The sequence below is a fragment of the Ahaetulla prasina genome, chromosome 4 (genome assembly GCF_028640845.1).
Source record: "Ahaetulla prasina isolate Xishuangbanna chromosome 4, ASM2864084v1, whole genome shotgun sequence".
NCBI lineage: Eukaryota > Metazoa > Chordata > Lepidosauria > Squamata > Colubridae > Ahaetulla > Ahaetulla prasina.
The window spans coordinates 71,285,542-71,309,456 of record NC_080542.1 but is presented as its reverse complement, the minus strand read 5'-3'; the positions used below and the strand labels follow the sequence as shown (position 1 = coordinate 71,309,456).

General features: G+C 38.1%; 1 protein-coding gene across 2 annotated transcripts; it reads right to left on the bottom strand.

Moving 5' to 3' along the window:
- Positions 1–792: 792 nt before the first annotated feature.
- MATCAP2 (microtubule associated tyrosine carboxypeptidase 2) lies at positions 793–23,652 on the bottom strand. 2 transcript variants are annotated; one of them, XR_009154783.1, is made up of 8 exons: positions 23,259–23,652; positions 16,928–17,601; positions 14,348–14,491; positions 12,136–12,268; positions 8,567–8,872; positions 8,202–8,299; positions 3,025–3,214; positions 2,367–2,502 (listed from the first exon to the last, which is right to left on the bottom strand). XR_009154783.1 is itself a non-coding variant. In XM_058179599.1 (7 exons), exons 1-7 carry the CDS (start codon positions 23,281–23,283, stop codon positions 2,341–2,343), a joined length of 1,542 nt encoding a protein of 513 aa, XP_058035582.1. In that variant the 5' UTR covers positions 23,284–23,652; the 3' UTR covers positions 793–2,340. The 2 variants fall into 2 exon arrangements, 1 of the variants encoding a protein (XP_058035582.1); XM_058179599.1 differs by lacking the exon at positions 3,025–3,214 and having other exon boundaries at positions 793–2,502.
- Between the last annotated feature and the right edge of the window lie 263 nt (positions 23,653–23,915).

The window sequence follows — 23,915 nt, the reverse complement described above, 5'->3', positions numbered from 1 at the left end:
TGCATGTACAAATATTATCCATATATCACAATTTTTCCATATTCCTGTGAAAATTACATTTGGCAGGGCAGAATGACAAATGCATTGCTAATAATTTGAACATGGTAACATCGCATGTAAAATTAGAACATTCAGTATGTGAAGTCTATAACTGTTTGAATTTACCCTTCAAGAATGTAAGAAAATACTGCTTTCAGTATGTAAAATCTAGCTAGAGACTGACAAGGGAATGATCTAACTGGTCAATAAAAATACTATTGCTGCTAAATACTTTTGTTGATAAAAGTGAGTATAGATAAAAGCAAGTTATTTTTGTTAAAGCACCAAATTCTGTGAAAGCTATTGTGAAATTCATTATTTTCAACAGTTACATTCTAATTGGATTTAGGTTTTACCTAAGAGATAAATAGAACATCATGCCAGTATTGTCTTTCTCCCATTTCATGACAAGACTTGTTGGTCAATTCAATCAAGAATGATTTCTTTCATTCGTGGACTTAGTCATCATTTTTTTGTAAATATTTGTTACTTTATTCTCCCTAAAACCCTGAATTGCGTTTTTCTCTAGACCTATATTTATTCACTACAACTGTAATGGATTTAATGGGATAGATTTAGGACAGATAAGAAATAAATGCAGTAACATACTGACCCTTAGCTATATTAAGATGCTGTATTAGGACCATTTAAATTATAGCATATAGTTACAACAATTCTGCTCTGAAATAATATAAGGTAGAGTCACAGTGTATTGCCTAGGCTTTCAAAACAAAACTAAAGCAATACATACAATGAACATTTAGACTTTATTTGGAGATAAGCTGTTGTTTAACTGGGTTAAAAAAGTATTATGATGGATCATTAATTTAATTAAATTTTGACCTAAACAGCAACACCAGAGATCCCTAAAATCAACAGGCGTCTATTGAATTCACACAGTTCAGAAATCAATGTTGATGGATCCAGTTTATAAATCCAACATAAACAAGACTATAATAACAAGACATACTGATTTGCATAAAATTCAATGCATATTCTTGATCTTTATACTATCTGTCTTTGTCTATCATTGTATTGAAAAATATTTTCACAATTCTAGTATGATGAATTATTAATTTTTCCAGTCTTCTTGTTATGTAAGATTTTTGCATCAATAAGTTGTCACTGAATCAAATAATGCCAAGATGTGGAAAACCTACTCTAAAATGTGTGTAGAGTTCTACATCTCATCACTGTACTAAATTTATATGTGCCCCCCCACCAAAAAAAGCATCAATGTCTTAAAAAGAAAAAAAACAAAACCTGGTGGGCTAGCCTAAACTTTTCAAATAAGCTTCAGTGCTTTTGCAATCATGCATAAACAAATTGGAGATTTTTGTTTAGGTATATGAAACCATTTGCACTCTATATTAATCCAACAAACATCTCACAAGCAGTACACTATGGAGCTTTTTTATAACTATATCAGTAGCAAACAGAGAAAGAATTGTTTACATATCAATATATTTCAGTGTGAGTCGGAAATAAAGGATTAAAAAAAAAGAATTCCAAGTTTTATTTCTTTCCAATTTTCTTTTGTAAATTTATTTATACATGATCAAAAATAAAATAAAAGAGGAAAACAATGTCATTTCCTGAAAGACAAGTCAGTGGAATGCACTTAGGAAACTAATAAACATGACGGGAGATCATTTTCTTTCTCTGCTCTTTCACGTAATTCCCATTACTGAATTACAATGAGACAAACTGAGATCAAATGGATTATACACTGTAAATGCAAAATCCACAAGACTATAGCATACATCCATAGTCATGAGATGTAGTCATGTTTCCAGTTTTATTCAAGCATTCAGTGATATCCTTCCAATTCTAATGGTTAAAGCACAGGTTGTAAGTGTGGTGATAGCAAACGCCACAGTAGGGCATTGATCCTTTTAACAAAAGACAATTGGCTAAATAAATAAAAAGAAACTAAACCCCACAAATATTAAATAGTATACTCTAGAGAGACAATTCAAAAGCCAGTAGAATCTGAAAATGTGCTATTGATAAGTCTACACAATAATTTCTTAAAAGATATGTCTGCATTACAGCTACAATTTAATCTGCTTGGTTTACATATAGCTTCATACTTAAAATGGCTGGACTGGAATTTTCTTTCTTTCTTTGAAAGACAATGAGTTTCAAATTTGTAGCTAGAGTTTTTCAGTCTTAAAAAACAGAAGCAGGTTTAAAAAATATGGGTTTTGCCAGGAATCAAAAATAAGTTCAATTAATCTATGAGTTATTTCAGAGCTAAAACGTAAGAGTGACTCATGTGAAACAGAGAGATAGGTTGGCTTAGGGTACAAGAGCTTGGAGTTCAGTGTCAGATATCTCATTGACTTCCATGATCTTTTCTAGATGCTCCATGTACCGAGAATAGTCTTGCAAAAAATGTGGCACCCTCATTTTTTCCGTCATTCCTAAATCCTTCAGACGATCTACATCCTCATATGAAACCTAGACATCAGGGGGAAAAATAATTTCAGGCTTATTTTATTTCAAAGCACCTAATTTCTCTAAACATGCTTTCATCTTTAGTGGTAGCCCCACCTGGTACTTCAGCATGAAACCAAAATTGGAAGCGAACGCCTTTTAACAAAAAAAAAGTGCAATGCAGGAAAACCCAGTTTGACTTGGTCTGATTTTTAAAGCTAAGTAGTATTGAATCTTATTGGTACTTAAAACTGAGGCTACTTGTATAATTCAGTCAAAAAAGTGTGCATAGGTATACATGTCCAGGAAGTCAATGGGAAAGAAGCTCAACTGAAAGGAGACTATTTTATCCCAATTTAAGATGATCACAATGAAATACTGTCCTGTTTTTCAGGGGGGGAACCATCTTATCATTTTTTTTTCAGTAGATATAAATCCATTTCAGGAGCTTAAACACTGCTATACCAGTATTTTGAAAACAAATTTATCTACATCATAGCTATTTCTGGAGCAAGTAAAATTGGGACTCCAGAATCAGGCACTTACAAACACAACTTCCCCTTCTTCCAACAATCAAAATCCTTGGATCAGCAGACCTCTTCTGGACTTAAACATTGGAGGAAGAGGAGATTTCTCTCCATTCTTCTGTTTTACTAGCATTTACAAGTTGTCCTTTCAAACTCCTCAAACAAGTTCCTTCTCCTAAGGAAGGAGAAATAGAAGGTATCCCATTCTCCTGAAATAAAGTGAGATGGTTTCCTATAAAGTAATTTTATCTTTTCAATTATTTTAAGTAGTACAAGAATACATTAATTCAGGGATATCACAAACAGCTGGAAAAGATTCAGATCAACTCTCAATATTAAAATAAACATCATTATAAGTAACCATGAAATCACTTTTCAGTAGAACAGTAAAAATAAATATAGTCCTTGACTAATGACCACAACTGAGCCTAAAAATTTCCATTGCTAAGCAAGACAATTGTTAATTGAGCTTTATCCCATTTTATGACTTTTCTTGGCACAGTTGTTTGATGAACCACTACAGTTGTTTGTTAGTAACAGGCAGAGATGGGCTTCAGCTGGTTTAGACCTGTTCAAGCAAACCAGCTGTTAAGTTTCTGTGCAGTTTGGTGAACTGGAAAATCCTACCACTGGCTGGCCCTACCCATGCCGCCCTGCTGCACCCTATCCCACCTTGCCTGCCTTGACCGGTGGCTAGAGTCACACCTGCACTCAGCTACTCTCTGGCTAGAGTTGCACTCACTTGTCCAGACCATGCAGCCCAGCTGATCTCTGTGCCTCGCTTGCTCTGCTCACCGCAGCTGCCTGCAACAGTAAGGTGCTCGGCCGAAGGGCCACCTTGGGGTGGACACAATGAGGCTTGGCCACCTTTTGGGCCTGGCTCTTTCCATCCTTCCACCCACATACCGCCCCCTTGCCCTTTGTCTCGGGTCGGGGAATGCACCAGTCCCTGGGTCTAGCCTTTCCCAGGCCCTCTGCCCACATGTTGGGCTGCTGCTGTGAGAAAGGTGTGAGCCGCATGGGCTAGAAGGTAAGGTTGATGGTGGGGAAGGAAGATCTATTCTGGTTTGCTGTATTCAGTTGAAGGACCACCTAGCTGTGAGGGGAACACGGCTCGGCTCGGCTGCCTTTCCGGCCAGGTTCAGCTTCCAAGGGGCCTTCCGGGTGGGAGGCTTGAGAGAAAATGCCTCCCCTGAGGGCCACCCACTCGCCCATTTGCTGGCCTGGAAGCAGCATGTCCCCTTGTCATGGGCTGGATGTGGGACCTGAGGCAGAGCAGAGGTCGAGCAGGTGGAAGCCCAGAGCAGGGCCTGAAAGGTGGGCAAGCTTCATGGTATCCCTCCCCCCACCAAGAAGCCTGCAGCTGCCACCCCTGCTGGCATGAGAAGCCTGCAGCTGCCAGTCTTTTTCGGTGCGAGAAACCTCTGGCCACCACTGCCGACTCAGTTCTGGCCGGCAATGAGGTAGCTGCTGCAGGACCTTCATGCCAGCAAAGAGCGGTGGCTGCAGGCTTCTTGCACCGAAAAAGAGGCAGTGGATGAAGGCTTCTCATACTGAAAAAGACCAGCGGGTGCAGATTTCTCACGCTGCAGGTCAATGTTTCACGGTGGGATTGTGTGCCCAGCTGCACCAACAAAGGCCAGAAGTAGTTGCTTGCTGTTTCCTGCTGCAAAAAACTTTTTAAAAATCCTGTCTGTCGGGCAGTGAGACTCAACAAGAGATGAGGCATTGGAGAATCACCACTGCTGTTGCTGTACAAAGTCTAAGGTTCTGGCCACCATCACTTCAGCCCAGTTGCGCCACTCCACCTTGCCATGAGTGACGTTGAGTTGGCCACACCCACTCAGTCACATGACTCCCCCAGCCACACCCACCCGGTCTTTATGATGAACCAGTTGTTAAATTAGTTGGATCCCACCCACTGGTAACAGGGTTAACTGAATCTAGCTTCCCCATTAATTTGCTTATCAGAAAGTCACAAAAAGTGATTACATGACCCCACAACACTGCAATTATCATAAATACATGCTAGTTGGTAAGTAACTGAATTTGATCAAGTGGCCATAGGGAATGCTACAATGGTCATAAGTGTGAAAAATGGTTATAAATCATTTTTTCAGTGCCATTGTAACTTTGAAAGGTCACTAAATGAATGGTAGTAAGTTGAGGATTAGTTTTAAGTATTATCTGTAAAAGCTTTACTAAAAAGCCTGGGAGTTGTGTAAAAGAGCCTTGCTACCCTAGTCTCTGGCTGTGAGGCCATGTTTCTGAGACTGGACTCATGGAGTCAGCTGGGATTGTTGCTATCCTACTGACCTCCCTGCACCATAGCAACGTTCCTGTCTGAACTGCCAGAAACTGTCTCAAGATTGTCAGTGGAGTTCCACAAACTTATAGTTCTGGGTGATCTCAATCTGCCTTCCCTGGTGTTTGGCTTGAGAAGTGGCTCAGGATTTTTTGACCTCCATGATGGCCATGGGTGACTATCCCAGATTGTTTCAGATCACACATCAGAACTAATATTCTTATTGCAGCAATGTCAGTGTGTGAAGTAATACTATTCCACCATCATAATCCGATCATGCCCTGATATCTCTAACACTCTGTTATACCACTTCCCTCTGCATGTAGACTGGGCCCATTAAAGTGGTTTCCCCAGAAAACAAATGTGTTCTAGAAGGAACTGAGGGATATCCCTTAAGGATTTGCCGCATGGCCTGACATACACTTAGCAACAGTTTGGAACCAAAAGACAACTGAAACCTTGAACAGGATTGTGCCTATGTGACCTCTCACGATCCTTTGTACCCATTACACCCCATGTTTCATAGTGGAACTCAGGGTTCTGAAATGAATTAAGAGACATTTAGAGTGTCACTGGAGGAAAACAAAGAATAACTGACTGGACATGTCTTAGAGCTGCTATTATAAGCCTATTTCGGGCAACAAAAGAGGGAAACAAAACTATTTTTCCATTATTGAATCTGTAATGTATCACCCTTCAATCCTGTTTTAGATTACTCAATTCCTCCTAGGCCAGAGGTGCTTGGACAATCCTCTTCAGGGCTATGCAAAACAATTTGTTGAACACCTGTTGGATAAAATCGCTTGGACACACTCCCAGTTAGAACCCTTGCATAGTGCTATTCCTTATGAGAAGCCTAGGGAGTAATCTTGCCCAGTAACTTGGGAACAGTTTGACTCTGTTGGACCTAAGAAAGTGACAGGATCTTCTGTACTGTTAATGTAACGATCTGTCAATTAGACTCTTGCCCCTCCTGGAGGTTGAAAGTCTCCAGAATGGTGGCCAGGTACGTTCTTCAGTGACAGCAAGAGGGGACGTTCCCAGGACCTTTTAAGGAGGCCTTGGTTTGTCCATTCCTTAAAAACCATCAGTTGATGCCACCTGCCTGGACAACTTTCGTGCTGTTTCCCACTTTCCCTTTTTACAAAAGGTGGTGGAAAAGATAGCTGCTTGGCAGCTACGGGGTCCTGGATGAAACAGATTTCCTGGACCCTTTTCACTCAAGATTCAAATCCAACTATGGGACAGAGATAGCCTTGGTCGCATGGATGATCTTGGGCAGGAATGAGATGAGGATAGTGCTACCATTCTTGCTTTCTTTAACCTCTCAGTGACCTTCAATCCTATTGATCATATTATCCTTTGGGCTGGTTATGCAAGTTGGGGCTGGGCAGCACAGTTTTGCCCTTCAAGACAGGTCCCAATCGGTGTTAACAGGGAGTGAGAGATCCAGCTCCCAACCGCTCACTGGTGGTGTCCTGCAGAGTTCAGTACTCTTCTCCTCTCTTGTTTATATCTACATGAAGGCATTGCATGTGATCATCCATCACTATGGGTTGAGATATCTCAATATGTTCTATACATGGTTACCCAAGTATATTATCTCTGCCCTTTCATGGTTCATGGAGGATGTAGGGATCTGGATGGGGAACCAACAGTCTTTGACTGAACCCTGGCAAGACTGAATGGGTGCATGGAGCCTCAGGATTCAAATTTTTGTCATTCTTAGTTTTGGACGAACCAAGGAGAACATTTGCATAACTCCCGTTTGTGCCACTAGCTGTGACCTTTCCGGGATCATGACTCCTTGCGCTCAGTTACTCAAGTCACAGTCATCTCTCATTTGGATTACTGCAATGCACTCTACATGGGACTACCCTTGAAAGCAATTTAGAAGCTTCAAATGGTGCAAAGTCCAGCAACAAAAGTAGTCTTTGGTGCTGCTAGGATGGCCCCAGATACTTCCGCTATGGAAGTTCACTGGCTACCAGTCTGCTTTCAAGTGCAGTTCAGGGTATTGGTTATGACCTTCAAAGCTCTCCATGGCGTACATCCAGGCTACCTGATGAATTGTGTTATCCCACTGGAACAAGCCCTTAATATTCATTCCAGCAGAGAGGGCCTACTATGGATCCTGTCAGTCAAAGAATTCCAACTATCCAGATGAAGCACCTTTTTTGCTGCAGTGTTCATCTTTTGAAACATCTGAGCTTCTACAGTAAAATTTGTCCCCACCTTCCTATCCTTCCACAGTAGCCTGAAGACATGGCTCTCCCATTTGGCAGGGGACCAAATAATGAGTTTCACCCTGGAGGTTGCTGCTTGATTGATGGCAGACTCCCACTCTCACTCCTTGCTCTCTACACTCTACTCATATTTTTGTTATCGTATTGATTTATTTTTATTTTTTATTGCTTATTTTAATGTTCTATTATTTTGTTTTGTTTACATTCTTTTCATCTCTTTCTGTTTTCTTACATTCTGTTGTCAGCTGCTTAACATATCCCCTCAGCGAGAGGATAAATTTAACAATGAATACGTGAATGAACCAATAAATAAATAAAAGCAAGAGGAGTGGGAGAATGTGGAATTAGTAAATGGAATGTTTGCCATTCATTTACTAGGATATTAAGGCCCCAGATGTCTTCAGTTGAGTGACAAAACAAGTCATTAAAATTCATTAGATGAGCCTTGAACAAATTCAACATCTCCCAATTTATGAAATCAAAATATTATCTATCATATTTTCAACATGTTCACTAATCTTCTGACTATTTGATACTTGTTCCTGCTGTTTGTCATGTCAGTTTTTAGTCTTAAATAATATATTTGTATTAGAAACAAACAAACCATATTAAAGTTGACATTTTCTTATGTAGCCATTTACTCACCTTTCCTAGAGCTGTCAATAAGTAGAAATCAATAGAATGTCGGTATCTCAGAAGTCGCAGGATGCCATCCAAGTAGACCTGATCTTTACTAAAGCAACCTAAAAGAATCAAAAATCATGGTGGAGATTGTAACTTTTAAAACTTGTAAAAATATAAAATATTTACTATGGAAGCATTAAATGATAATTTGAATGAGAATTTTTTAAAAAAAATAAAATGATGTCACACTTGCTTACTTAGAAATAAATTTATTCTAAGTAGTTGGATTTATAGCTTTAATACAAAGAATTATGCTATAAGATTGCATCCCCCTTAAGTCCCAGTTTCAAACAAAATCTGCAAGTGGTAGATAAAATAAAGCTTACCTGGTTGTGAAGTATCAGTCCAACCCCTCTTGGCTCGAACACAATAATCCCACCTAGTATTGGGATCAGTGACAAATTTTCCAATGTCCTGAAAGAGCTCTCTGAAGGACATTTGGCTGGCTTGGTAGACAGTGTAATACAGGAGGGCAGCCCGCCAAAGGAAAGGATCTTTTCGAAACAGAACACTGTGAATGCTGGCCAGGCCTTCCTCAGTGGGGTTGATGGGTTTTAACCCATGCTTCCGGCGCCCGCTCCAATTGTTCCATAATTGGCTATTGTTGTTAATGCCCCTAAGATAATGAGTTCCTGTAAGAATACACCAACATATATATAGGCAGTATCAAGATGATTACTGAAAAGCAAAGGAGAAATTGAATCAATCCAAACTTAAAACTGCAATGGATAAAATCTGGTTCATACTCTGCCTTTCTCTTGGACATCTGTCACTCCCAGTCTATTTTTCTGGCCACAAGAAAAACTTACTACTTTCTAGCACAATTATTCCATTCTTTGAAAGGAGGCTACCATTGTCCTTTTTGAGAGGGGAGTTTGTCTCTTTCCTAAGTGAAACAGGAAATCCCTTAAGGCTTTTAATTCAGATTTTGATTACAATAAACAACTGGATGGTCAAAGGTACCCAAATATGATTTTTTAATAACAGAAATCCCTCTACCAAACCACCTGGATTTGACCTGCCTCGCTTTGTCTGGTCAAAATTGAACAGAATCAGGTGTGATACTGGAAGACGTGCTTCTGCCCTGTATCAGTGGGATGGAAAGATTCCTCTTGTTGCAATTGTGGTACTGATATGTAAACTATTAAATATATTGGGCAAGATTGCCAATGGAGTGCATTCTCTGGTTCCCTAGATTACTTGCATGAAGCAATGCCAGAGGGTAGCTGAATTGGTAGCTGATCACCTGGGTAGCTGAATTGGACATCCAGTTATTAGGCCACTGCTATACCCCTATAAAACTTTTTATATATATACAGCTAGTATTTGACTTACAACAGTTCATTTAGTCACCATTTCAAAGTTACAATGGCATTGAAAAAAGGTCTTATAACCTTTTTCACACGTACAACTATTGCAGCATTCCAATGGTCACATGATCAAAATTTGGATGCTTGGCAACTGACTCATATTTATGTTGGTTGCAATGTCAGTGTCCTGGGTTATGTAATCACCTTTTATGAGCTTCTGTCAAGCAAAGTCAATGGGGAAACCAGATTCACTTAACTGTGTTCTTAACTTAACAATTGCAGTGATTCGCTTAACTACTGTGGCAAGAAAAATCATAAAATGGGGCAAATTCAGGGATGAAATCTAAAAATTTTCCCTACCGGTTCTGTGGGTGTGGCTTAATTGGTGGGTGTGGCTTGGTGGTCAGATGACTGGGTGGGTGTGGCCAATAACAATAAATAATAAAAATAATAAACAAAGTATACAAAACAATAAGAGGTACAAAAAAACCAACTTTCACACTTTACACACACACAACACAACACAACGCAACTGACTCACACACAATGTAAAAGCAGCTGCACTTCATTCAAAATGCCCCCTGCAGCAAGTAGGAACCTCACACAGCCACAAAAAGCTCAAAAATCAACTTTCACACTTTACACACACACACACACCATAACACAACACAACTGACACACACAATGTAAAAGCAGCTGCACCTCACCCAAAATGGCCCTTGCAACAAGCAGGAACCTCACACAGCCACAAAAAGCTCAAAAACCAACTTTCACACTTTACACCACACACACACACCACAACACAACTGACTCACACACACACACACACAAAATGCCACATACAGCTTTGTGAGATTTTGTGTGTTTGTGTAGTTAGAGTGAAACACTACAGAAACACACCAAAACTCAGAAAGCTGCACAAATATTTTATTTTATTATTTTATTTTATTTATATTTTTTAGATCGGGGTCTCCAACCTTAGTAACTTTAAGCTTTGTGGACTTCAACTCCCAGAGTTCCTAATTTGTGCCTAATTTTCCCTTTGCCGACTAATTTTACTTTATTTATTTATTTCTATCCTGCCATTATTTTTATAAATAACTCAAGGCGATAAACATACATAATACTATTTTCTCCTCCTATTTTCCCCACAATAACTCCCCTGTGAAGTGTGTTGGGCTCAGAGAGAGTGATAGGCCAAAGTCATCAGCCAGCCTGCTTTAATGCCTAAAGTGGGACTAGAACTCAGTCTCTTGGTTTCTAACCTGTTATCGTGTTTCCCCGAAAATAGGACATATCCCCAAAATAAGGCCAAGCCTGATTCTTGGGGTGGACGTAAATATATGCCCTCCCACAAAATAAGCCCTAGTGAAGGGGTGGGCATAGCCAGCACAGGAGACAGCCCTTCCCTTCCCCCATCATCTCAGGGCTTCTCGGCCCCTTAATGGGATCAGCTGAGGTGCTCCAGCCATCATTCAAGAAACAGCTGATTCACGGGTGCTGCTCAGGCCCCTGCCTCCAGCAAGCACAGCCACTTTTGCTGTCAATTGCAGCTCCAAAAGAAGTTGGAGGCCAACCTACACACCCCACACACCTCACGCCCTCCTTAACTAAAGATGACAGTCACAGCAGGCAATTTCGTCCACGGAACAGGAAAGGAAGGCATAAAAATCCATACACCTGGGACATCGGAAGAAGCCCTGCAAGGAGACACCGCTGCTGATGTACAGGAAATCTCCTGCACATTTCCTACACATCGGCAGCGGCGTCTCCTCACAGGACTTCTTCTTATGTCCCAGGTGTATGGATTTCCATGCCTTTATGGGAGGTCACTTTGCACCTGCATATTCACATTGAAGGCTCGGAATGGGGCGTTTTTGCAAACTGCTTGAAAATGGAGAGAGGGGATTTTGCCTCTTATCCTGTTCACAGTCTATGCTGAGCTTCAGAACAAGGTGAGAGGCAGGAAAATCACCCCTATTTTCAAGCCATTCGCAAAAAACGCCCCATTCCGAGCCTTCAGCATATTCCAGGATTGCAACATTGAAGGCTCCAAATAGGGCGTTTTTGCAAACGGCTTGAAAATGGGGAGGAGGTTTTTTTCTGCCTCTCACCCTGTTCTGAGGAAAAAAACGCTGTGTGGGTGAGACAGATCCCTACCCCACCACCCCTCCCAAGGCAGCCACATCCCTCCACTAATCTGCTTTCCTGTTCCATTCTCCACTGCCACATGCAGGGCAAGAAAAGTAGTCTGTGGGACTACTTCCAACTTCGCGAGATTTTTTTTTTTTTTTGTGGGAAGTTGGAAGTTCTGAATTTCTGGTTTGGCAAGCAAGTGGTGGGACAGAGAGGATGGGGCCGGTGGGCTTTCTGCCTCCTGCACCTCAAAAACAATAACACCTCCCCAAAAATAAGGCCAAGCCCTTATTTGGGGGGGGGTGTCAAAAGAAAGTAAGACCCTGTCTTATTTTCGTGGAAACTTAGTATCTTAACCACTAGACTAAGCGGCTATTCCCCTTAGCCATTTCCTCAAAGTTGGAGTACTTTGGGTTGGGGAAAACTCAAACAGAATAATTATTACATACCTATTTCATGCCTGAGCATCCCTTCTAACCAATGTTCCCTTGCAGTGGAAATATTGATAGTAAGAGTTGGACGGCCATTCACCACAGTCATTGAGGCCCGAGAAAGCAAATCTTCAGAAAGATGAACCACAATCTGAGGAAGCAAAACAAGCCATAGAAGATAAAACTATGTTAATATTTATATTTTTCAATTAACAGCGTACTCCTTTTCTATAAAATTTATTTTATTATATTCATTATCAGTGGTGGATAATAGTTCAATTTTCTTTTTGTTTTGTAGAGTTATATTGTGTGCTTGCCCAGATGGTGCAGTGATTAAAATGTAGTATTGCAAGCAAACTCTGCCCAAAGCCTGAAGTTCGATCCTGATGGGTTGACTTAGCCTCTCTTCCTTCTGAGATCGGTAAAATGAAGAATATTGGGGGCAATACAGTAGAACCTTTGGTTATGAATGTTTCTGACCACAACCAAATTGGGTTCCAACCAAAAAATTCACAAAATTTTTGAATCTGGTCACAAGCACATACTCGGGTGGCGATCAAACATGGCTGCGGCTGATTTCCCCTTCTGTACCATTTTTTTTGTAAGTGCCAAACAACAGTGACCTGGTGGCCACTGCATTAATTATGGTTAGGCTCGGGTCATGACTAAATCAGGTTACGACCAAAATTATGGAACGAATTATGGTCGTGACCAGAGGTTCGACTGTATGCAAATAATGCTTCTATATTATAAACTGCCCAGCGAATGCTGTAAAGCAATATTGGGCAATATATCAATCTAACTGCTATTGCTATACTTTTTTCAAAACTCAAAGCAGAATACACAGCACTTTGTCCTCCATTTCTTAGACACCTATTTCTGTGTCTAAATTGAAACATGACTTGTTGTTTAACAGTGGATGTATTCATACAGGAGTGTATATAACTTTAAAGCGAAAAATAAAAGAAATAATTAAAGACCATATGGAAAACAGGAACCAGAAGAATTAGGAGGTGCACCGGAACTTATAGCAAACAAAGAAACTATGAAGTAAGAGAGGGCATTGGAAGACAAAGGAAAAAATATTGATGATGAATTATTAAATGATTGTGTAATTTTAAGTGAGTTTATGGGGAGAGATGAAGGGATTTATAAAGAAAGAGAAAATAAGAAGGGAAATAGCACAAAGAAGTTAGAACATTACACTGGGAGTGGCAGTAATAAAGAAGAAAATTTTAAAAGGGGAATGAGGAGAATAAATTGAAAAATATTGCAAACAAGAAGGGCAAATAAAAATAAGGAGGGGAGGAAGAGACGAGAGAAAGAAGGGAAGAAAAAAATACAAAGTCAAAGGATCATTTAGGGATCAATAGAGAAAAGATAAAAATGGGGGAAGGGAGGAAAAAGAGAGTGAATAGAAATACAGGACAAGCAAAGAGAGTAAAGAATTTTAAGAGGAAAAAAGAGGAAAATAAAAGAGAACTGAAATAAATGACTGGTTGAAATACTAATGAAATTTGAAGTACATAAATATTGAGATTGGAATTTAAAATGAGAAAAAATGTTTGAAGGTTATTATGGATGTATTAATGATATTTTAGAAATTATTATGAAGAAAAATTCAGTTTTTTCTTGTTTTTTCTTTTCTTTTTTGATTATGTTTAACAATCTATAAATTGTCATTGAAATGTAAAGGTATGCTTGATGTCGATGGATAAGTAGAAGATATAAAAGAATATAATTATTAAATTGGAATATAAGGATTTAATACAAATGGGAGTAGAAAAAGGGGGGGAAATAGGGACAATGATAAAAGATTAAAATTGGGGGTGAAGGGTAAGATTAGATTTATAAAGAGAAATGCAAATAGGGAAATAAAAATGAGAGAAAATATATTGATGAAAGTATGTAAGAAGTGTTGGAAAAGAACTAAATTTGATGTGAACATGTACCTGGCCGATATTTTGTTCAGAAAAGGTGTATTGTATGTTGTTGTTTGTGTGTAAAAAATAAAAAACTTTACTACAAAAAAAAAGGAATGTATGGCTTATTCTATAAAATAATTGGTAGTTCCTGCATCATATGGTTATCATCACTCTTTAGAGACAGCTGGTTACCATTAATTATGTATGTATGTCACCTGTAGGAATGATAGCTAATATAAAACTACAATTAGGAATGTAGATAAACTGTGACTCTCTATTTCAAATAAATGCTGCAAAAAACCAACCTCGCCCAGGCAGCCTTCTTTCGCCATATATTTTCGGACATGATTCCAGATACGACTCCTAGGCAACAGGCTTCCTCCAGTGGATTGTTCAAAATTTTCATAACTTCCATATTTTTGCAAAGTGAGTTCCATAATTCTGATAGCCTGTGACAAAAATGTAGCAGTCATAAATGTTAAATATGATAAATGTTATAATTGGTGACTGTGTTTGCTCTTGGCCTTGGAATTATGTGTATCACAAGACCAGGTTGTCTGTGTAAATATTTCTTCTCTATGAATTTGAACAGGATGGATGCTTTTAAGTTCCACATCAAGATTAAATATATGTTTTTCCTCGTATTTCCAATTCAGGGCTGGTGTTGGAGAAACAGTGATACACAGTCGAGTTTAAGGAGCCAAAAAGCAGTTTCATGCTAATGATTAATTTATTGGCCCATAATATTATCCTATATTAATAGCATTTCGTGCGCCTTTGGTGTTGAGTCATGCCGGCCACATGACCACGGAGACGTCTTCGGACAGCGCTGACTCTTTGGCTTTGAAACGGAGATGAGCACCGCCCCCTAGAGTCGGCAACGACTAGCACGTATGTGCGAGGGGAACCTTTATCTTTTTAATATTATCCTGTCTTTGCAATGTCCCTCTTTAGCCATTTTTGGTGGTGACCAGGAGCACTATTCCTTGGGTAGTTACAGTAGTGAAATGATTATCTTCAAAATCTCTTTTCAAAAATTTCTATGCTGATCTGACAGCATCATGTTTCAATGCACACTTAACGTTGTTCAGAAACCGGCCCAATAATTTTAACAATGGTTCTTCATTTTCCTTGCGCCACCCATATGTAGTAAGACAAATCTAATCTATTAAGATGTATCCCTACATAAATGATTGTTCCATTTATTTCAAAAGAAGTGGGCAACTCCATTGTAAAGAGACATGAATAACAGCCTTTCTTTCTAAAGGGAATGCATCTGCTTTTGTGGCATGACAGATGACATACTATATATCCAAAGTTCTATATTATATTATATTATATTATATTATATTATATTATATTATATTATATTATATTATATTATATTATATTATATTATATTATATTATATTACATTACATTACATTACATTACATTACATTATATTATTACAATAGTCTAGTCTAGTCTAGTCGCAGAAGCCCCTTGATAATGTTGGGACAGATGGGCCGAGCCTCTGGCCGGTTTTACTACTGCTTCTATAGAACCGGATAGAACTGGGAGCAACACATAACTGAGCTGGATCCACAATTTCTGGGAACATCTTCACACCTGTGGATTGGCTCATTCAACATCAACTGAGGGAAAGGGTTTCTAACTCCTTTATCCTAACAGAACAGAACAGGGAGGGAATCTTAGAGCCTGCTTTGCTTTTGTCCTGCAATCCCTTCTTTTCAATAAAAGGTTCCTTTTGAAATGCTGCTTTTTCAAGAGTTCTACTTTCTTGAATGGGGAGTAGAGGTAGGACCTTACAATTTCCATTGAACAATCATTTCATTTAAGCAGATTATTCCTTTTAATATGTTATCTTCTGATCTAATTGTTCACTGTGCTTTGATTTCTTTCAGAGAGAACAAAGAACAAGAAGATACCATGAAGTAAAAAACAACCAAAAAAAATCAGTATTAGTAATCTAATATTTTTTGGTTTCTAATGAAATTAAGTTGTAACAAGCACTAATGATATTACCTGGTTTCGGTAATGAAATGTCCTCAAAAGCAAGAATATTTATTTAAATCTGCCCTATTCCAATGTATGAACTTACATATCTAGGGATAGAAGGTTTGATTATAAAGTAAAAGTGGTGTATATGTAGGAGGTGCTGAACTTTTTCCCATTTTGACGTACTACTAAGCTCTTTATTTTGCCTTTTCTAGATTTGAACTATTATTCTTTCAAAATCCAAGAGATAAAAAAAGTGTTGAAGGCTATTCAGTGCATTAAATCTAGATCTGTATCATCCTCAAGAGATGATGGATTAGCCCTGCTTGTGAAAATACAAAAAGAGAAAACACAAAGTAGGAAGAAGTAGGGTTTTTTTTCATATACAATGGGTTAAAAATGGATAAACTTTGTCCTAATATGCAAACAGTCAAGATGGTGGCCATGACGGTGTGTTTCTATAGTACATGTGTGCACTGCATTGGTGACTGCAACTCACTCCTGTACCTGAGTGTGAGAATCCTCCCTTCTCCCATGGAAGCCTAAGCAAAAGGTATGAATATCTGCAAGATTACATGAAACATCCTGTCATAAATTATGTAATCATCTATTTGCTTGATGTGTTATTGCTTTGATGTCACCACTGCTTGTTTCACAGGCCATTGTTAATAGAGGCCCTGCTTCAGACTTTCAGTTCTTAAAATGGAAAGGAAAGTTGCACAAGTGTTCTGTGTCCTTTCATCCTGCTTTTCAAAAGTTCTCTCCTAATCAGACTATCCCCTTTCTAGGCTAATAGACCTAAGGAAAAAATAACAGGGGAAAGAAGAAAAATTGATTTAAAAAGAATTATGCATGAGAAATAGGTATAGCAAAAGTATCTCTACCTGTTTAAGAAATAAGCTGGATGCTTGGCTGTACTTTTCAAGTACACTGGGGAGGACAGAACTTGCATATTCAAACTGTGGGTTAGATGTAAAAGCTGATTTGAAGAACTTTATCTTCTCCCTTTCCACATTGGAAGGCTTGATTGCAGTTAGGATACAAAACTTTCGACCAGTAGCATCTCCATCTTTTAAGCAGCTTTTAGATGTTTGCAACTGTTTGGGCTTTCCTAGGCTAAAGGTAAAATGTTTTTTGGATTTGTTCTTGGGTGGAGTTGACAATCCTATGCTGTTCCCTGTTATTGAAATACTTTGTGCTAATTTAATCCCATTGCGGAGTGAGTTAGGAATAAAATAGGAGTGCCTTTTGAAACAGCACCACCCATTTGGGGGAATAAACAGTGGTGTCTTAACCTTGTGGCGCTCATTACTGCGTGAGCCATGAGTGGGTTTGGTGGGCTTCCGGAGTCTTTTGTGGTGGGCTGATGAATGTTTCTGATGTTTTTTTTCCTCTTTGCTCTGCAGCAAAACATTGTAGCTGCTTGTCCCTGTGGTGAAGTTGTTCTTAAGGATGCAGGACTTAATACTTCTGGTTTCATTCATGAAAAGAAATTTCTGTTCTTCAGGCTTCAAGATGGACTTCTTGGACAGTTCTTGCTCTGGCCAGTGAAGCTTTTCTGAATTAAAAATAAATAAAAAGCCTAATTCAATCAAAAAGGTTTTTCTAGATTTTAATATGTAATGTGAATGCAAACAGAAATATATATAAAAGGTTTAAATACTAAAATATAGACATAGCTAAGAAATTTGAATTGTGGCACTTCCACACACATTTATCAACATTAGGGCAGTAAAAAAAAAGTACATAGGCTGACTTTGCTCTTTCTAAAAATTTCCTGTTTTTAAAAAATATAGATATGGAAACATTTTAGGATTTTCCTCTATGTTAATATGTTGAATTTGTCCTAAACTTTCCTGTTTAAGTGCATGAACTGTAAAACAGGAAAACTGTCCTGCCTACTACACTAAACAATTATTTAAAACATTCTTTTGCTCCATCATTAAAAAACTGACACGGAAAATAAAGACACCTGGGGGGGAGACAGAACAGCAAAATCAAATGTGTGCTATGTCTTTATATCACATGAAAAATGAAAGTTACATATTGTAATGGCATGATACTTATTTTATCATTTTGACAAAATTGTCAGATTCTGCAGATTCTTCAAGCACAGGATTTCTCAATCTCAACCATTTTAATATTCTAGAAATTCCAGTTCATGCATCTTAAAAGTAGTTGAGCTTGAGAAACACTACTCTACCAGAAAAAGTTCTATTGACCAGATAAAGCTCTCCAAATCTGGATGCCCTCCATACGTCTCCCATTCTTCCAAAATTCCTCAACTAGAATGGCCATTAAGTCTCCTTTAAATTTATACCAATTTCTTTTCCTATGTTTGAATGCAAAAGAAAACATGCTGACACACAACTACTTCTAGAGCAGACTTTCAGTTCTAAAGGTTCTAAAAGCCCATTTTTCTTCATTGCACTCCAAGTTCAAACTCTGTCTGTAATAAGGAGATGGAGAGAAGAGGGAGAATATATCAGAAAAATTACTTGGAGAAAGTATACACTAAAGGCACTATTTTATTCAGCTTTAGAATGTTATAGACAATGTTTTTATCACAGGAAAAGCAAAAAAAGAGTAGGAGTGGGAATACGAATGCAATATTGAAACACATGAGTAAGGTCTACCTCCTTCTGTTATTTGAAGAACAATAAATTGAACTGATCCTGTTATATTTCCTTCTCAATAACAAGTATGTTACAGTTTTCCCATTTACTAAATTTGAATTTAATCAAGGCAAGTATTGCATTAAGAACATGTTTGGATCATACCTTATTAACTCTAGTTCCTATCTATAAATCTATCTAGCACAAAGTGCCTATTGTAGTATATTGTTATCCTATTAAGGGCAAACATTATGGATAATACTAATAATTGATAAGATAAATATAATACAGGTAGTCCTTGACTTACAACCAATCATTGAGTGCCATTCGAAGTTACAGCAGCACTGAAAAAGTGACTTATGGCTGTTTTCCATACTTAAGATCATTTCAGCATTCCCATGTCACCTGATCAAAATTCAGATGCTTGGCAACTGACATTTATTTATGATGGTTGAAGTCGTAGGGATCATGTGATCACTTTTTGTAATCTTCTGATCGACAAAGTCAATGGGAAAGCCAGATACATTTAATAACCGTGTTACTAAGTTAACAACTGCAGTGATTCAACTAACAACTATGGCAGCAAGGTATCATAAGATGATGCAAAACTCATTTAACTGTCTTGCTTAGCAATAAAGATTTGTTTGTAAGTTGAGGACTACCTGTATGGATCTACTTAGTGGTACTCTAGCTCTCTTGTTTTTCCCCTGATTCATCCTTGTTTATTTCATTGTTAAAATTCAACATAATTCAAATTCATAATATTTCAGCAGAAGAATTAGTAAAATATATTTATGATTATAATGTATGATATCACAAGACATCTTTTCATTCTATAACAACAGAATGACTGAAATCATACCCAAGCCACATGGTGATCTGCTCATGTAAATGCCATACCTTATTTAATATTAGAAAAAAGTAATAGTTTACTGTATTATGCAAATGCATTCAATTATTTAATTTCTTGATTTTAACTATGGAATTGATTTATTACCATACCCAGAAATTATAACACATATAAAGCATAATGTAAAAAAACACCAATAGATTAAATTATTACAACATACAACTATTTCTATCAAGAGTTTCAGCAATGATATGACTACAAAATTGTATAAAGGAAACTAAAACTACCATTTAATCAAAGGTCTAGAAAATCTAATTGGTATTAGATTTTAATTCTAATTTTAAAAATGTTGGAAAGGGCCTTGATAATTAATATAAGGGAACACACATACACTTGAAAGAGAACAGAAGGGAAAATCATCTGGACCTGTATCTCAAGAGTGTTATAGCTGGAGTTCAGAAACAGGAGCATGAGAAAGGGCTGATACAAATGCAATGCCAAATCAGAATTTATGGTGTAAAAATAATCACAATCTGCTAACACAGAGCTCAGAACAACTAACATATGCTTACTGTGAAAATAAATCACAATAAGTCCATTGCTGCTTATTACTGAAAGAGCTTGAAATTACAAATATATATTTACCAAAGACATCCATAACACATAATGGAACTTCACAAAATTATAAATTAGATCGATTGCTAATTTACCCAATCTCTTGAATCTCTGTTGTTGGTGCGTCTACACTAATATTTTCCAATCTCTAAACTATAGAATCTTGTTTTTCCATATTTGTTAACATAAAGATGTAGTACTTCTGCTCTTATTTAAATATTTATCTGTACCTTATTCTTTCTTATCTGATAGCTGATAAATTGCCTATCATGCCTCTCTTTCTGTGGAGCAGATTAATCCTTATTCTTTGACTATCAAGAAAGCTTTTTTCTGAAAGCCACTAGGAGCTTTCTTGTCTTTAACATTCTGCGAATATTTTTTGTATTGGTTTTCTTAATGTCTTCTTGGTCTTTCCACAGCACTTCAGGTTCTCTTTTATATATATTAAACATATTCCTAATATTGCTATTATATTCTGACAATGTCCTGTACTTCAAATCATGCCAGCATATTTGCTGCCTTTAATTTTCTAAGTTTAGAAGTTTAAGCCATATATTTAACACCAACCTAAGATCTATTCCACAATCCTTACTTGGAAGAGATCTGTCAGCTGGGTGTATTTTTTTAATATTCTGCTTCCTGATGTGTAATGTTTTTTATTAAGATGTTGTCCGTACAATGAAAACCAAATATTCACTATGTTTATATTACTTGAAGCAATTATCCACACCAAAGTTTAATCGTCTCCAACATTACTGTGTTTTCTTAATCACAATAATTCCAAGTTCCATCATTTCTCCAACTTTTGCATCCTAATCACCTATTAGTTGTACTACATCAATATTGGATTATGCACCTAACATCTAATCCAATTTATTTTACCATACCATTCCTCAGTCTTGTAGATTACACTTAAAGTAAGAGAGTATCAATTGCTTACACAAATATCAACACTCCCTAGATACATACTAATTTTAATAGTTACAGCCAACACTTTTTTTTTTTAAACACACTATTATTTCCTTTCTGGAATCATTACAATTACAATTACAGTAGTGGGTTTCAATTTTCTTCGCTACCTGTTCACTATTGGGAGCGCACCTGTGAGCTTGCTCGCTTTGTGAGTGCGCAAGAGCTTCTGCGCATGCGCAGAGCATTTTTGATGATGTCTGAGCAGATGGGTGGAGCTTTCTGGTGCTGCTACCAGTTCGCCTGAACCAGCGTGAACCGATAGCAACCATCACTGTCTTTTATAATCACATGCCCTGAATAATATAATTTAACCTCCTCAGTTAAAGTTGTTTATTCTGGTTCATGTACATCTACTAATTTTCTAAAAAAATATCTAATTTATATCTCATTTCAACTCTAAAATTTCATGTTTTCCTTGGTTTGTGATTGCCACATTCTGATGAGGTAGAAAAACTCAGTAGATTCAGTGATCCTGAAAGCAACACTGATGAGAATAAAAACTCTTGGTGGAATACTGGTGAAACCAAAATGAAAAGAATGAAATTAAGAGTTATTCATAACAAGACCAAAGGAAATCTGAAGGCCAGTCCATCTAGAACAGGGGTCCCCAACCCCCGTCCATGGATTGGCACTGGTCCACAGCATGCCAGAAACTGGGCCTCACAAATAAGCAAAGCCTTGTCCATTGGATGCAGACAGTATGCAAAACCACGCCCCCTCTGGTCTGTGGAAAAACCTCTCTCCATGGAACCGGTTCCTGGTGTCCAAAAGGTTGGGGACTGCTGATCTAGAACAGCAAAAAAAAAAAAAAACAACCCTCTGAAAGAAGGCATTATATAGGTTTGTGCTTTGTAGCCAATAAATATGTTTGGACAGTTAGATGCCAGATGGTGAGATCTCTCTCCTCAAGATGGCTTCTTTGAAGTATCTGAGGGGACAATGTGGACAATGTGGTACTAGCATTCCCTGTTTTACAAGAATAGCTGCAACTGGAACATTTACAATATTACTGAATTTAAATATATAAATTCGGTAATAGGAGAGGAAGACAGAGACAGAGAGTTCTTGCAACTCATGCAACCTGTTCAAAGTGGCTTCCTAAAGCAGAGTAATTTAATACAAAAAATGAACTGAGAACTCCACAAAATTTCATCTCTTGAAATCGTATCCTACTCAAGGAAAGTTTTTCTCCCTCTATACAGAAGAGAAAATAAAGCAATCTGGCAGCAAAGGAAATATTTTTCTCTGGACAAAAAAGAAGGTGATGGGTTTATCTACACAGCAGGGTTGCTAACATCCAGATAGGCATTTGATGACAGCAAACAGATATACAATGCTGTGATGGCATCTTGTAGTCTGGATATATGAAGTTTAGAACTGATAGACCTAACATGGTTGCAAACAATGACAACTATATAGAGCATGGCTACTAATTTACCTGTTTGTGTACAAGGAGGAAAACAAATAATCTTTCCATGAATCTTTCTCCATAGTAGATCCCAGAGTTTTTCGGTTTAATGCAGAGAGAAAAGGATTCCCTCTTTTTTCTGTAGACAGATCAATGTTTATTTCTATAGATTTAAATGTATGGGTGTGTTTGTGTGTGTATAAGAGAGAGAGAGGGAGGGAGGGAGGGAGGGGGAAGAGAGCAAGAGAGAGAGCGCAAACTGTGTCAGACTACAATAATGTTCTATATCTCCCCCACCCCTCAAAACCACATCAATCTTGAAAATAGTAAAGCAATTTACTTAAACAGATATTGTTCCATTAGGTATTTTATGTGAGAAAACAATTCCCAGTTCGAAAGAAATTATGTCCTTTTTTTAATCATTACTATGTAGACTTGATATATTTTCAATTAAGTCAAGCCCATATTACTCTACTCAACAGAGTTCATGGTACTGACCTACTTGCTCCCTGGATTTAAATTCTCAGAAATGACACATTGCTACACAAACGATCTATTTGAAGAGGACCTATTTAAAACCAATAGGACAAATGGTAAGGATTAATTTGCATCCTATTTCACCCGGTTTTCTCGGATTGCAGTAATTGATGCTGGATCCAAGTCTCTCTCACTACTCCGCCCCCCCGTTTTATCAGAAATCTTACTATGAAGATCTGACAGATGAGGAAACAAAAGACGGCGGCATTGTTACTCACCAGTGACTCGAATAGACTCAAGCATCTTTCGGTGCGTGAGGTGTGGGTTGCAAAGGGTCTTCTCACTTTTTATCAGGGTACTATTCTAAAATCTCGGGGGCAGCTTCAAGGGGACAGTTGGATAGCACGACCAAGGAGAACTAGGGACAGAAGTTCCCGAACTTCTGTCAAAACTGAAACCTTGGAACAAGGCGCTGAACAGCAGCAATAGCAATTCGAAAGGCCGCTTCTCTTCCTTTCCCAAGCTCCGAGCAGCGGCTGGACAGACTGCCTTTCGTTCCTCCCCGGTCGTTTCTTTATACGGGATCATTGGAATCGTCAGTAGCTGCTGGCTAGCCTAGTTGCTAGGACACCCCCATTTCCCGCAAATCACAGAACAGCTCCCGTAGGGGAATGTTACCACGACACCTTGCAGATGCGCAGTGCGACTAGTAGTTCAGGATTTCATCGAAAACCACGTTTCCCAGTGTACAATGCGCCGAGGGACATAAGTCTTTCGGTCGCCGTAAACGGAGAATTACGGTTGCCGTAAACGGAGAATTGGATCAGCGGGCCAAGTAGCTACTGCGTTATGGTCGCATAAACGTGTTTTTAAAATTGATTAAATTTCCAGATAGTTATGGGGTTGGAGTTTGCATATTCCAAAAGAAATGTAAC

Coding starts and splice junctions, on each gene's coding strand:
- MATCAP2 (XM_058179599.1), bottom strand. CDS start 23,283: ATGCTTGAGTCTATTCGAGTCACTG. Junction 8,873..12,135: donor GATGCTCAGGCATGAAATAG/GTATGTAATAAT, acceptor GTATTCTTACAG/GAACTCATTATCTTAGGGGC. Junction 2,503..8,201: donor TATTGACAGCTCTAGGAAAG/GTGAGTAAATGG, acceptor CCTGATGTCTAG/GTTTCATATGAGGATGTAGA.